Genomic DNA, 16372 nt, shown 5'->3' with positions numbered 1-16372 from the left:
TTTTGACTATGCTTCCAAAATATGGATGTTTCAAAATAACAAAGTTTCGACTATGCTTCCAAAATATGGATGTTTCATAATAACAGCATTGACATATTGTACATTTCTGAGCAAAAGAATTTAAAATATTTTTCTAGTACTGGTGTGAACAAACATTTTATAGTACTACAGTACGTACCTTCTTCTTGTTGACTTTGGCAGCCTTCTCTAGAATAACCTGTGCCTCAGCACTACGCCCTTTTGTAATTAACCAACGAGTAGATTCTGGTATTACCCTAAAAGTAAAACAACAAAAAACCTACTATAACGTACATAATACAATTTTTTTCAATACTTAGTACATCATATGTCCTGTAGTTGAACAGTATTTCTGAGTTATATTTCTGTAGAACTGAAAACTAGCAAGGGAATTTTTAAGATGTTATATTTCTGTAGAACTGAAAACTGAGTAAGGGAATTTTTAAGATGTCACTATACTATGAAAAGAAATAGTGAAGGGTTTCCACAATACTCTTGTATTCAATACTAAACTCAGCACATGTAGTCTAAATGAGAAGTTGAGACGTATGTTGTTCTGATACTTATTAATGCTACTTAATTATAATAAATATATTAATCAATATATTAACATCTTATTTGGTATCATTGTGGCTTCCAGCTCATGAAATTCTCCAGGTAAGAGCTATCATTGCAATCTGGGCTTCACAATGAGTCTCTTTTATTCTCGATGCTTCCCTAAAGTTTATCAGCTATAAACTGAGTCGCATTTCTACTCCTCAACATGGTTCCTGGGATGTTTAGATTGAAAAAAAAAAAAAAAATAGGGCAAAACCAGAACAGAACAGTGGTAAAGAAACTGGAAAGCTAGATGGGAGGATACAAAAATTAATAAATGTCAAATCAAAGACAAAAATCTGTACAGCTGGGGTCAGACATTGCAAAATGCTTTTATTACATGCACTGTTTACGGTGTAGTACTGTACAAGACTCAGTAGGTAGCACATTCCTATGGGAACTATGGTCCCAGCAAAAGCATATAGTACATACTAGTTTTAACATCTGACAAGAATCGTTACCGTCATCATTATAATTATTTTTACCTTTGCTTTTCACTTTGAGGTGTTAGATGTAAAATGACCTCTCTCTCCATTCTTCTCTGTCCAATGATCTTTCCTGCTGCATTCTAAATGAAGGTCTATGTCTTCATGTATCCCCTCCATGATTTTCTGGACTTTCTTACAGGTTTTTGTCACAATACTTTCATTTTTTACAGCATTTTAACTAACTGCTTGTTCCTTGTGATTACATGAGATCTCATTCTTCTCTCCAACTTCTCAATACCACATCTTTCAAGCAATTGCTCTCATCCTTAGTACTTCTTCCTAACTTATTCTGGCCACAAAGCTTAACATTCTATGTCACACTTTTTCAAAGACTCCTCCATTTTCCTTGTAAGTATACCCATGTTTTTGCTGCATAGAGCAGTAAAATCCTTGTGTACCTACTAAGTCTTTGGGCTCTCTACTAATGACATGTTTTTATTAACCGTTAGCCTGACTATCTCCTTCCATTTCATCCATGCTCCAGGTACTCTTACTGCTCTCTCAATGCCAATGCAGAAGAAATGCTCTACCCCTTTTAAGACCTTACTGTCTATCATATGGTTCTTAACTCACATCTACCCCACTTTCTTTTTCAATGCAATTTAAGTGTCAAACATCTCTTCCTTTATGTTATTTGTAATTACAAGTTTTTGCTATATTTATACAGTAATGGTCCTTCACAAGAAGTGTACATATTTAGTTCTTCACAAGACATATTTAGTTCTTCACAAGAAGTGTATCACAGAAACTAACATTATTCCTTACCAGTAATACGGAATAAACAACACTGCAGGCAAAGTCATAGCGATTTGTAGCCAACGCCAAGATTTGATCTCAAATGCTAGAAAAGCTGCCATGAAATACCCAAGTGTATAGAAGAACTGGCTCAATACTCCAACCAACACTCTCTTCTTTTTTCCAACCAGCTCCATTGCTGAAAAAGTTATGAAACTTAAGTTATTTGAAAGATTAGACTTCTGTATTCTTCTTACAATGAAAAATTTAACACTCATTATTCCAGTTATGAAATTTGAATCATTTTAAGCCAAACCCTTTACGTACCTATATTATTTGAAAGGATTAAAAAGTTCATGTACTGTTTCACATATGTGCAATCACTTTTCCTTTTATCTTCATAAAAATGCGTCATAAATACAGAGGCTGATTATGTGAACTATCACAAAAAGCTTTTGTTTGAGTGTACAGTACAGTACAGTACGCATTGCCATATACTATTATATACTCAGACAGTCTTACTTTCATTGATTTCCTTTGGTATCTTCCCGCCAAACTGTCCAAGTTCCATAACTTTACCTGGCAGTAATTTTCATTATACATTTAGGAGCATATCCTGACAAGCATGTTTACAACCTAGAAAGCGACTCATTGGTTAGTCTAGTCAGACTACCAGTAGTAATAAAAGAGGGTTAAACTAAATGCAGACCTGGGTCTGAATAATGCAAGGGGTTACTGTATATAAGAAAGCTTGTGAAAGTGACTGCCGAGGATGTAAGGAAGGAAATTAAAAGGTTGAAGAATGGAAAAGGCTCAGGGTTGATGGGATTATAACCAAGAAGCTGTACTGCAGTGCTGGCGTGAAAGTATGATTCAATGGCTAATATGGGTGTTCAGGATGTGTCTGGATGAGGGATACGTTCTGAAGTGGTGTGAAGGAGGGAAACAACTGGATCTGTATAAATGTAAAGATAATAGAAGTGATTGTAAGAATTATAGGGGGATTATGTTAGTGTACGCCGAAAAGTAAGACAGATGACAGAAGTAATGACAGAGAGAGAACAGAGGGTATTTGGGTTATTCGTTATAAAATGGTTATATGAGAAGTGTGAGGGGAGTTGAGAACTCTATTGTGACAAATGGTCGTCTTAGAAGAGGTACAGCATTTCTGTTACTTTGGGGGGGGGACACTAAAAATAAAAAAATAAAAAGTTGTAGTGTGGATAAAGTGGAGAGGGATCACTTACAAATAAAATTATCCCTTTTGTAGGGGAGAGCAAAGATCTACAATAGCTACCCACTGTAGGTAGTACATAAACCCTAAAGCACTCTATGCAGCAAAAATATGGCTATGATAAGGAAAACGGGGGAGAATTTGAATAGGAGTGGTCACTGCATTCTGGATTAGATGAAGACCTAACCCTAATGGGAGTTCAGGAAGGACAGTGAAGAATGGTGGTGTTAAAGGTGTGTGATACATATGATAATTTAGTAGGAGAAATTAAAAGTTTTTAAAACAGAGGAGACAAAAGTGGGTCTGAGTAAAGGTTGCACATTAAGTCTACATGGCTGTTTCATATCGGTATGGATGTAGTGAATCAAGAAGGCACGAACAAATTCATTTGATATAGGTCAGAGTTGTCGGGCAAGAAAATGAGTCCTGAATAGAAGTCTGTAGATGATACAATACTAATTTGGAATACTAACAAAATAAGTTTGCAAGAGGAGAAAAAGGAGTCCTAAATAGAATGAAGAATGGAAGATTGTTGATGATACATTACTCATTTGGGTTACTAGCAAAACAAGTTTCAAGTTTGCAAGAGGAGGAAAAGGAAATACAGTATAAGCTTGAGTAAGGTTATAAGAGGAAGCTGAAACGATGAAGATGGAGCAATGAATGCTACTATAGATGGCGGAAGTTTGGAAGCAGTTAATTTGTATAAGAAGTTTTGAGAAAATGTAGTGGATGATGGAAGGAAGAAGAGATTCACAAATTAAGTAGAGCATAGAAAGTAGCAGGGTGTAAACTGAAAGAGTGAGAAGAAAATTTTAGAAATGATTGCAGAAGCAAAGATGAAAATATATTAGGGGATGTTGGAGGAGAAGATTGGGAAGAAAACTCTTTATGTCTAAAGAAGCAAAGATGAGAATAAATGAAGGGATTCTTGAATCACATCCTTCATAATGCAGGGTGAGAGTGTATGAAGACAGTCTTATTAAATCAGCTCTTTGGAAGTAAAGAGTGGGTATTGAATGCATATGAAAATAAGGCTGAAGCTGTAGAGATAAACTGTTTGTGTAGAATATTTAGGGTGAGAATAACTGAAAGTTGAGAAATGTGAAGAAATATGTAAAAGGTGTAATGATTTTACAGTGTAATAGATGCATCATTCTTTTAGATGGTTATTCATGTGGAAAGAATGCATAATGACAGGTAAAAAACACATAAAAATCAGAGCTGCTAGGAGGGAGGAGAAGACGACAAAAAAGTTCTGGCTAGATTGGGTGGAAAAGGGCTCTTAATAACAAAGTAGTACCAGAGTATCAGCAAATCATTGAACAATTCTGCATACTGCATAGGAAATTAGCTAATTACTGTATCATAAATTGTAAGAGTCAGGTTAACTTCTACAGTCATGCTATTCAATATTCATGCACATTTATTGCAGTCATAATATTCATTTTAAAGCAGAGGCTAATAAGCCAATAATCTAGTCCATGCTTGAGGGCAAGGAAGCAAAAGGGTTGGGTACACCTTAGCTTGTAGGAACAACAGATCCCCACTGAGGGGTTGGTAAGCCAGGAAAAGCAAACTATAAGAAAGTTTCAAAGAACTGCAGTACAGGGGATAGTAACAAGTCAATAACCCATGAACAAAGGCTCGATAAGAACCACAGTGTGGTGCACAGCAATTTCAGAGATCCAACAAAATTGATTAAGATTGATTTTCTTAACCCTAAATAGCTCCATGCCTAGGATCTTGCTCTCCTCATTCTAACAGGAGTTTTGGAATTGAAAAACGCATTTAAAAAAAATACATTTCTTGTGCTTCTTGGCAACTCAGTATAGCAGACTGAGAAACTGCCTAACCATAACAAAAATACTTATATAACTCCGAGATAACTTACCCATCACATATGCCACTAGAAATACACCTTGGAGAGATGCACCAAGAACTAAGCGAAGAGCTGTGAAGACATAGTAATTTGGAATGGCTGCTTGGCCTACACCAACGAAAACCATCAGTACTAAGGCACTTAAGAATATAGGTTTACGACCAAACCTGTGGAATAAAATGGAAATCAAAGTATGAATATATAAAATTTAAAATTACTCTCCTAGTCACATTTCGAACAATAATAGCACTTTGAACAGCTGACCCCCTAAGGCCCTAAAACTCACAAAAGGGCTATTGAGCCTATATGTAGACTTTCCTTTCGATCCAAAGAGTAAATATTAACATTTATTTACAAATAATAGCAGTCTTGGTATCCATGAAACCTCTAATTGTTTACCTTTGCTCAAAATCTATGACTCAACATTCTGAAGATTATCATCATCAAAGTACAGGAAATTCTCTGGACTTAACACACTGAATCACTACCACTTTCAACCTTTGGCCCTTTGAAAAAATGAGTATTTTGTTATTTCATGCAAAATAAATGCATGGAAATCTATTTCACAACCACAACGTATTTGCACCTTGATACCGTTGATTTTAATGTGGAAAAAAGTGATGGTTGAATACACTGTTCTCAACGAGATATTTAAAGAGCTTTCAAAACACATTGAGATACGGAATAACTGCTTGTGGTGGGTGCAATTTTGCTGGAGGCAAGTTTAGTAATCAACATGAATAGATTTTAAATGGTATACAAAATAATATTCCATGAGAGCAGAACTAGAAGAGTTTAGTCATAATCGGACCAAATCTATCAATGTCCAGTGCGAAGTTAGCCAACAGCAGCACATGACCCACTTAACGGCGCTGTCACACTAGCGAAATTTCCGTTGACTTTTGAATTTGACGTCGACTTTTCATTTTTTGACGACGACTTTCTGGTGTCGTCGTCACGAATTTTGAAAACGGTACCGATCGAATTCAACCCATCGCTACCGTCGACTATAGTTTGTTTATATCTCAGAGAGCGCGCATTTCAATTCATCAGATGCAAGATGAGGTTCTTGGTATAGTGGACAAGATTGCCAGAACAGTTTTTGGTCGAAGATATGGGGGAGAGACGATGCTAATGGGACCATAAGCATGATAGCTTTATGAAAAAGGGTCTTAAATGAAAAAATTACCAAGAAATCATCATACGACTCAGGAAAACTTCCCTGAACGTGCTGATCTTCATACACATAAGCATGCTATATCGTGTATATAAGATTGTTATATAGCCTAGGTCTGCTCATTGTTTTTTTTTTTTCTTTGCATTAGCAAATAATATAAAGACAAATCTTTAAATTTTGTGCAGTGTTTCTCTGGCTTAATTTATAATACAGTCTGACTGTGGTTGTGTAAACAAGGTTACAAATAGCCTATCTAGGCTAGCCCTAGCTTATTTTCTTAAATAAAACTTTTCAGGTCTTTTCAACCAGGACCGAACCCTAATACTTTTTTTTAAATTCTATGCAGCATCATTAAACATATGCAAGCACGACCCACTAGTTGCTTTGTGTTATAAAGCATAGTTGTTTTATCATTCCGGGAAGTCACAGCTCAGATGGTTTGTATACGTTTCGACGACGACAACCACGGTATGAAGAAGAACGTGTGTGACAACCAGAGTACGGAATGACGTCTACTTCTTTGGAAAGTCGACGACACTCAGAAAAAGTCGACGGAAATTTCGCTAGTGTGACAGCGCCTGCAGCCAACACAAGTATGAGTTACGTTTGAGCTTTCCTAATAGCTTCTGCTTAGAGCAGTTCTAAGTCACTAAAATAAGCTGGTCAAACGAGTTGAATTGTAGCTTTCATATATTTGATAACTACTGAGTCAAATACAAATGTTTATTCTTTTTCACAAGACACTAATTATCGTTTCAAATATTTCCCCCCAACTTACATAGTAAGTTATTGTTTCAATGCCTTCTACTTTAGTACTACACTTTTTTTTTTCCATCTGTACATCAGCCTGTGGTGGTCGCGCATGGTAACACTGCGTCCCGGCCTTTCAATAGTTACGGTATGTGTAAGTTTTAGGTAAATAAAAGGATATCTTGGTGTACATTTGCAACTGAGAAGTATTTTAATAATGTACTGTATATGAATCACACCGTTAATATTCGAAATAGGATATTATTTAAAGCCCAGGACGCAGTGTTACCATGCGCAAACACCACAAGCGGATTGACAGATGAAAAAAAAAAAAAAAAAAAAAACAGGGTATAGGTAGCTTATTACCTACATGAACTCTCTCGTCTGATCACATTAATTATTTTCTAGATTTTGTACCTGTCATCATAGTGGCTAACATCACTGCATATTGGTGCATCTACGTGGAAAATACAAGAAACATAACTGTGAACTTAAAAATTAAAATCTTGTTAATTATTAAAAACATTAAATATGCAACAACATTAAACAAAAATAAGCTTCTGTAACTCGGTGAGAACTTTCTCTCTTACACATAGTACTACGTATATTAAAAATGTGTGAATATTCATCGGGAATCAGCCAAAATAGTCGTGAACATCCTAAGCAAACTCTAATACAAAAGAATTCCCATACTTGAAATAATTTAAACTACTGAGAACAAGAAGAAAATACAACAAACATATATCTATAAAGACAAGACTGTGTGTTCGCAAACAGCAAACTTCCCACCAACACACGTTAGCAATCCACTATTGCAACCGTAGGTCCCATCTATCCAAAACTCACATTCTTGTCTCTCCTGAAATCTGAACAATGGTTCGAATTTTAACGAAATATATCTAAAAAATACCCTGGTAACAGAAAAACAAAACCTAGGCAAACAAAATGAAAAATATACCTTCCGTCTGGGCGCTGTAAAAAACCTCTCCCACTCACCTGTCGGAGAGATCACCGAAGAGATAAGACCCTATAAGCATGCCGAACATATAAACGCTCTGTACTGCTGCTCTCATGTATGCTCTGTCACACACGAGGTCAAACTGGAAAATATAATATATATATAAATGAATAAATTTACATTTATGAAAATGGGAAAGTTTAAAAAATTGCGAAATAGGAAAATGATACTGATACATAACATATTTCTGTGGGACATACTGCACATTTTAGAAAGCCTTGAACATAAATCCACCGGGTGAAATGATAAGATAACAGTAATACAATTGGTAATAAGATAACAGTAATGCATTTGTTAAGCAACATTATTATATATATAGAGAAAATGTAGGAGATATTACAGACATCGAGCGCTATCGCAAAATCTTGGGGGGGGAAAAAAAAACAAAGGCTGGTCATGGGGCTGTGATATCGACCTATTGTTCTTCAGAAAGCTCTCCCACAAACATCAAACATTAATCTAAGATTAACGAGACGTTGCCAGTCTCCTTTGGTCATAAAATGTCAACAGAAACGGGAGACTGCTAAAAGGACCAAGGGAAGGTTCAGTGCACGAATGCTAAATATAATTTTATTTGAAAATAGAGGAAATGTGAAATTAATGATGAGTTGGGCACTTACGTCCATGACAGCGCTTGTTTCGTATCTGGATCGATCATAGACGTAATCATCGCATGGCAATTGGACGCTGTCATTGTGTCTTCCGAATGAGTCCTCTGTGGCGTCACTGAAAATATAAAAAGGTATAGCTAAGTATATATAAAATATATATATATATATATATATATATATTATATAATATATATAATATTATATATAATTAGATATATATATACATATATATATATATATATATATATATATATATATATATAATATACATAATTTTATCACATCACCGTGATTCATATAAATTATTCGAGCTACCAATGCCCTTTAATATCTAATTCGCTCTACCTCGTTATAAATTTGTATCCTCATTTGTTAGCCGAATCGATAACATCACTGACGTCCTGATTTCTTCTCTGTCCGCTGGGCGATGGTTCGAACCCACGAAAGGACGAAATTATTATCAACTAAAAAATTCCCCTTCGGTTTACATATATGAAAATATATTAATTCCGAGGTAGAGCGAATCAGATATTAAAGGAGAAATATATAAAACGTGATGCTATTATAAATAAAGGTATAACAAATATAATAATACAATTATGTGAGTAATGAGAGTTACTAATAGCTAAAAAAGTTAATTACTAAAAACACAGCTTTGTGGATATACTGCATTATTAACACAATTAAACGTTAATAACACCCTAGTTGGAAATCTTAGGTCATTAAAACATTACAAAGTCAAATTCAAAATAGTTATACTGAAAGCACTACTATTGTTTTAATAAGAACCTAAAGAGTAACAATATTACAGCTAAAAACGATTTTATCACAGGTAAAGGATGTTAATTAAAAACATCCAAAATTTTAATTGTTAGAGAGAAAAAGTTATATATTTTGTCACTTTGTTGTGATGTTTATTCTTAGTTATTTTATTATACTTGTTTTTGTTATGTATAAGAACTGTATTATCGATTTAGTTTGTTTTCCTCCTCCCCGATGGTTTGTCTGTTTGGTAATTGTCACTAATGACCATTCTGTCTTTTCATATATTTGAAAGTGAGTGGTGCTGTCACCGTGGCTGTGTCGGAGATTGTTTCGACTGAAGAGTCAGTTGATCTCTGAGCCTCATTACTCCTGGTGACTGTTGGATTCGCTACGAAACGCCTGCTTGGATATACGTAATATTATTCTTGAAGGATTACTCTTCATCCTGCCTCACCCTCGGCTCAGTAAATGTCGAGGGGCTCTCGCTTAGCCAGGGTATAAGTGACTGATATTTTTGGAATATTCATTTGGACGTCGAATACCATAAATATATATATGTACTTTCACCACTTCGCCCTCTCACTTTTGTCTCTGGACGCAGAGACATAAGTATTTAAAAAGATCACGGCTATAACTCCAGTGTTACAGAGGACAGAAAATATGCAATTAAGATCACGGCAACAACTCCAGTATTTCGGAGGAAGGAAACCAGTTAGGTTCATTTAGTTTGTAATTGATAGGTTATTCTTGCTTTCCGTATACCTTCGCCTGTCTGAAACCCCTTTCTTTTGGATGTATCTTTGCTTTACTATCTCATTGGTAAGCGTGTTGTTTTGTATTGAATAGTTCAGGGGCGATTGGTTTTCATTAATATATCTATTAGAGGTTCAGGGATAACTTATTTCTTGATTTTTTGTATTAAATTTAAGTGTTTTTTATGGAGTTTCGTTTTCCCCCATGAATTAATTTTACCAAATCTTGATATTTTTATTTGAGTAGCTATTTCACTGATTGTGGACTTAGCTTGTGGTTGTGAACAGAGTTTGGCAAGAAAGGAATTTAATTTTTAGTAACGGCGGAAAAGGACCGTTACAATATATATATATATATATATATATATATATATATATATATATATAATATATAAGAAGACGAGTTACTAAGACATTATTAAATTCCTTCCTCTTAAATCAAATGATGGTGCAAACAACTGAAGCAACTGGGAAAAGGAACACTCAGGTATCTATAGTAGATTCACATCAACCGTGCATCTGATGTCTAGGCCAGTCCCTAACGGTGCCCCTGATTGGCTATTGATAAGCCAATCACAGGGCTGGAAACTCTCTCTCTAGAGTTCACATAGGAAGGATGTATGCTCCATCTCTCCTGATAAATAAGTCTCTCAAAAGTATCCCTCAGGGGAGATGGAACATACATCCTGCCCGTGTGAACTCTCTCGAGAGAGAGACACAGAGTTTCCAACCTTGTGAGTGGCTTATCAAGCAGGAGCGTCGTAAGGGACTGGCCTAGACATCAGATGCACGGTTGATGTGAATCTACTATGGCATGAAATGAAATGAGGCCAGAAAAATGAGCTCTCTCTCTCATATATTATATATATATATATATAGAGAGAGAGAGAGAGAGAGTGAGTGTGTGTGTGTAATTTTTTATACCGGAGACCGTGAAAAATGCCAGCTCCATCACAGTAAAAAGAGGGAGTAACACTATCCTTCACTAGGGCTTGTTTATGTATCCGTGTGCACATAAACACTCCCCAAAGCTTTGGACCCTTTCGTTGGGTGGTAAGTTCTTCACATGGCAACCCCTTAGTACTTATCACCACTTTATATAATTCCCATAGGTATTACATAAGCAGACGACCCTCACCCCCGCCCCCACCCCCACAACCGACAAACAACGTTCCCGTAATCCCCACTGCAACTTAATCCACGCAACCCTACGGTCATGGTCCCCTGAAATTTAAAATAACCTTCCCACAGAATAATTAAGTATATAAGCATTTATCAAATAAAACAAAGATCTCAAAATTTTACACATTTAACGTACCACGACAACCTCCTGAAACCAGATACATGGTACTACCACTTCTCAGTTGCACCCTATACTCAGCCACTTCCAGCGACCCTCTGGATACACCCACTACTATTACCCAATCACATACATTCTCAATTATCAAGAAGCACCCGTGGATTTAATCACCTGCCTTAACAACCCACCAGATACAACCGTTCATACCACAATTGAGAGGAACAATTCTCGCAACATTAGTACTAAGGATTCAAGCATTTTTCCACATCTGCCCCTAGGCCTAGATCCAACCACTTTCCTCCAGAAAGACTTAGCTACGCACCACTTATAATTACAACCCCAATCACACGAGCTACTCCTAAATACAGCATATTTAATGTAAGTACAATTTCACCTGATATACAAATTACAGTGATAAAGAGTAATGCCACACCCTCTTCTAGATGTCCTTCTTCTTACGTAATTGTTTAACTTGAGACAACCGACCTTTGATTTACGTATCAGTTTACCAAAGGTTAAGATAACGTCATCAAAGCAAGTGAGATAGGTGGCACGAGGAAAACGAAGACAGAAAAAAAAGAGCCACTGGGATTATTAGAATGACGTAACTTATCTACTGATTACGGCGTCGATGACCTAAGTTGTTGTGACGCCATGGTGCATTTTTACATCAATAAATCTGTCTACTGATTAAATTACGTAAACGGGTGCTCCATTGATGAAAAGTCGTTAAAAGAGAGCTGATAAGAGACTAAAGTAGCACTACACGTCTGTTTAAAATGAGAAAATGTGACAAGGTGAAAAGTGACTGAAGAGTGTATCACAATTTAGCTAAATGCATGATGTAGCATTCCCGGCAACACTCTCATAGATGAAAGAACAGCGGCTGACGACGATTACTGTAACAATAATGACAAGACAGCTGAGCAAAGGCTTCCATTGGGGATGCGACCACGATAATATATATATATATATATATATATATATTATATATATAATATAATTCCATTTGAGTATAATTTATTCCCAACATCCCATGTTAGTGAGTTAATTGTGGGTTAACATTTAAAAGTATATAAAAATGACGTGCGTAATATTTACAGACTATCATATATATATATATATATATATATATATATATATATATATATATATATATATATATATATATATATATATAATTGCAAAGCCGAAAAGAAACAATACTCACCTCCAAACATGACACTGATCCACCTTGTTGAGTTTGTCATCCCAAGGATAAGAGGCGTTTCTTACCGTTTCGTTCAGGGGATATGTCGTGTTCTCATATTCCCATGGTAGGCGACACCTGGAAATCACAGATGATTATGCATGTGGTGACTGTGACAACACCGTTAACATTATAATTACATCTTGGTCACTCGGAAAGTGGGCAAAAGAGGCCAGCGGAGAAAATGAATCTATTACAGCGTTAAGTTTAGTATTTAGAATATATATTAGTGAACTATAACAATATAAACGAGGAAAATAAGAAAGCAACAACGGTCCTATTCACTATGCTGATCTGCTGATCATGATTCAAATATCGACTGTAGGGACTCACCAATATCAATGAATTAGAACACCAATAGAATAACCTAACGTCTCTCTGTCAATAGTTACGAACTGGAAGCTCTTCGGCAGGGGTAGTTTCTGACCGACAACGGTATTTAGGTATTTAATTTAAATAATCCATTTGCGTTTAATGGTAAAATAAAATATAAAATAAAGCAGACAATCTTGGTTTCCCTAGTAACCGCAGGCGCCAGTTATCCAATGACACTACATAGGCCATCTTCCTACATGGGTTAGTTGTCCAAAGGCGGCATAATAGATATAATATCACCTACAAAACAGAACTTTCCCTCCATTTCTAGTGCTCATCCAGACATTAAATAAAATGTTGTAAATTGAAAGTCCCAGAGTAGCCATGTTTAGTACCTGGTATCAATCGATAAGGCGTCAGATTTATAGTCATCAAGGTATACAGTTTGGTATGTCAAATACAAATGAAAAAAGAAAAAAGAATTCAATACTCAAAATTAACGAATAGCTAATACATATAAAGTGGAATTTCCCTGACAACGGTATCGAACGCTTTAGTTAGATCAAGATATAGCAATATTAAGTGACATCTCTTGAAATGTTTTTCAAATGTCACTGACAACTCATAGAGGCGATACCCTGCACAGCTCTCTCTCGAGTGTCCTACATCCAAATTGCATTTTATCAAACATACCAATTTGGTCATTAAACACGATCATCACTCGTGAGAACTTCAAAGACGATATAGAGTTGCAAGATAAACTTCAGCTATTTCTTCCAATTCATAGGAGGAAACATTTTTACACACATTCTAAGGATCTGGATTTTATACCATTAAGAATAAACTATATAAATAACCACAAGTTCTCAGGACTCATACTGCGTAACGGCAAAGGCGCAATATAGTATTAATGAAGAGCAAGGTTGCATTCACACTAGACCTATGTTGGAATTCATACGTTTGTTTGACATGAAATTGACTTCTTGTATGTGTACTTAGGTCGTTTAGAAATTGCCTATTAATATGATCCAGCTTAGGTAGTAGTCTACTAACACACTATGATCTACTTGTGCTTCTTCAAAAAACAGTCACGTTTCTATTGCTCACATTACATACATAAACATCTTTCTTGACAACTGGTGTGATAGGTCCCTCAAAACAAAAGTAGTACTAGTCTGCACCGCTGAATTCCTAGGACGTCATCATTTTTCGCTTGACAATTGTTGTCATTTGGAAAGCTTAGTACACTTTACACCTGTGCTTCCCAACATAGGGTGTACAGTCACTCATATAAGTTCGTGGATGTCCGGGCGTTTGAGAGAGATTTCCATTTCACCCCTTTCTGGATGACAGGTGTCTGAGAGTGCGAAACTGGCCAAATGTTCAACTACCTAACTCTGCTGAAGAAAGTTTCGGTGTGTGCCCTTCTTACGTCACTGTACAGACCCGTTGTCCAGAAAGGGGTTGGATGGAATTCAGCTTTAGGCCCGGAGACATCCATAAACTTATATGAGTGAGACTATACGCTCCACCAGGAGTAATTTGATTTTTAAGGGGGGCCAATTCGAGAATGTTTAAACCAAGTTAATGACCTTTCATGATTCCTCCACGTGAATATATAAGAATTATATATCAACAAGGGGGCATCAGGATTTTAAAGGTGATTAGGTGGGGGCATGCCCCCCCCAAAAAAAAAAGTTGGAACCACTGTTTTAGACTATTCAGTACCCTTGCCTTATCGTTTTCATCATCAGATGAAAACGAACCTAGGTTGCTGATCTGCCTTTTAAGGGAAAACTCACTTAAATAGTCAGGGGCATGTGACCCACGACCTGAACTCCTCCTGTTCGTGAACTGACCTGTGATCGACTCGCGCACCTAGGAAGACCCAGGCGAGCTTCTGCATAGACACGATGATGGTCGGGAGAGAGAGCAGCAGGAACATGGTCTTCTGGTACCTCCCGAACTCGCCGATTTTTTCCAAGAATGCCTCCATCTTGCCTGGATGTTCTTCTTCTTCTTCTTTGCTACTAAACTCGTTTCCTTAGTTATCTTAGATTATCACTCGTATATTACTCTTATTCGACACTTTTGTATCCTTTTACCCTCAGCCACTCCTTCGTATACGCCGCACGATGCTTGGCTGTGGTAACTTGTCATGAATTTATCTGCCTAGACATTAGCATTTTAACTTTCTAAAGATCGACAATCACTAAACGTTCCTCATGGTCTCATATATTTATGTGGTTCACTTCCTGAAAAATAACAATCATAATATATATATATATATATATATATATATATATATATATATATATATATATATATATATATAAATAAAGCCCTTTTCTAACAGAGGCTCCAGAAGAGGAAAATCACTAGTAATTACATTATGTGTGTGTGTGTGATCGAAACGGACTGGATTCAGTATTCAGGAAGACTGCTGATAAGCCTTAAGTGTATGTGTAATGGAGTGGCCAGTATTGAGGAAGTTTTCTACACACGGGTTTCATCCTTCACTCGGAATGTAATCATATGAATAATTGATTGTATCGACGACCAAAAAAAAAAAACTCTTCTCTTTATATATGTGTATATATATATATATATATATATATATATATATATATATATATATATATATACATTATACCACGAAGGAAAATAAACGACGGAGTATCCACGAGACCTTTCAACGTTAAACGTCCTTAGTAAAGGACGTTTAACGTCGAAAGGTTTCGTGGATACTCCGTAGTTTATTTTCCTTCGTGGCAAATATCTTTATTTTATGGATTTATCACGTTCCTAACTTTCGCGATTCAGTTATACATACATACATACACACACATATATATATATATATATATATATACATATATACTATATCTATATATATATATATATATATATATTATATATATAATATGTGTCGCGTTTTCTGTTTCACGGGTCGTTGCAACGGCGGTGACTTCACTAAACTAGAAAGACTGACGATGTGGCCATATCGGCCAGTTCTCTCTATGGGCATGAAATATCACAGTTCCAAGGGCCAGCGACCTTTGGCAAGGACGCAGTAGTAGGTACTACATCCTTCTTCTACGCCGATATCCTGAGGAAGATACAAAAGAAGAAAACAAAGTGTTAGTACCTTTCACCTTTCAGTGTCAGTTTTGACATACTCATTCAAATATCTTCTAACTTCTTATCTCTCTATCATCTCCAAAAGGTGTGATGAGAATAACCTTTATCTATCATTAAGTATCGCACCTAAGCTCCTAAGCTCCTAATCAAAAAGGCTTAATCAATCTGGGTCACGTCTGGTCAAGTTCAGACTGTGATAGCGTATATGGTCAGTAATACTCAGTATCTTCCGAGTAGCACCGAGGCCTTGGTATAGTAGATTCACATCAACCGTGCATTTGATGTCTGGGCCAATCCCTTACGACGCTCCTGATTGGCTGTTGATAAGCCAGTCACAGAG

General features: G+C 36.2%; 1 protein-coding gene across 6 annotated transcripts in view; it reads right to left on the bottom strand.

Moving 5' to 3' along the window:
• Positions 1–16372, bottom strand: part of LOC135202271 (organic cation transporter protein-like) — a 51418-nt gene that overhangs the window by 15429 nt on the left and 19617 nt on the right. For 5 of the 6 annotated variants that reach the window (XM_064231573.1, XM_064231572.1, XM_064231578.1 and 2 more), the window contains exons 2-8: positions 14751–15146; positions 12538–12654; positions 8520–8625; positions 7878–7981; positions 4967–5121; positions 1869–2037; positions 179–275 (exon numbers count right to left, since the gene is read on the bottom strand). In XM_064231573.1, the coding sequence (XP_064087643.1) occupies positions 179–275; positions 1869–2037; positions 4967–5121; positions 7878–7981; positions 8520–8625; positions 12538–12654; positions 14751–14887 (885 nt within the window). In that variant the 5' untranslated portion in view covers positions 14888–15146. Of the gene's footprint in view, positions 1–178; positions 276–1868; positions 2038–4966; positions 5122–7877; positions 7982–8519; positions 8626–12537; positions 12655–14750; positions 15147–15870; positions 16001–16372 lie in introns of those variants that run through there. The other variant, XM_064231574.1, reaches the window with a different exon arrangement.

The sequence above is a fragment of the Macrobrachium nipponense genome, chromosome 30 (assembly GCF_015104395.2).
Source record: "Macrobrachium nipponense isolate FS-2020 chromosome 30, ASM1510439v2, whole genome shotgun sequence".
Taxonomy (NCBI): domain Eukaryota; kingdom Metazoa; phylum Arthropoda; class Malacostraca; order Decapoda; family Palaemonidae; genus Macrobrachium; species Macrobrachium nipponense.
Note: the sequence above shows the minus strand (reverse complement) of the source record. Positions and strands in the feature narration are given on the sequence as shown.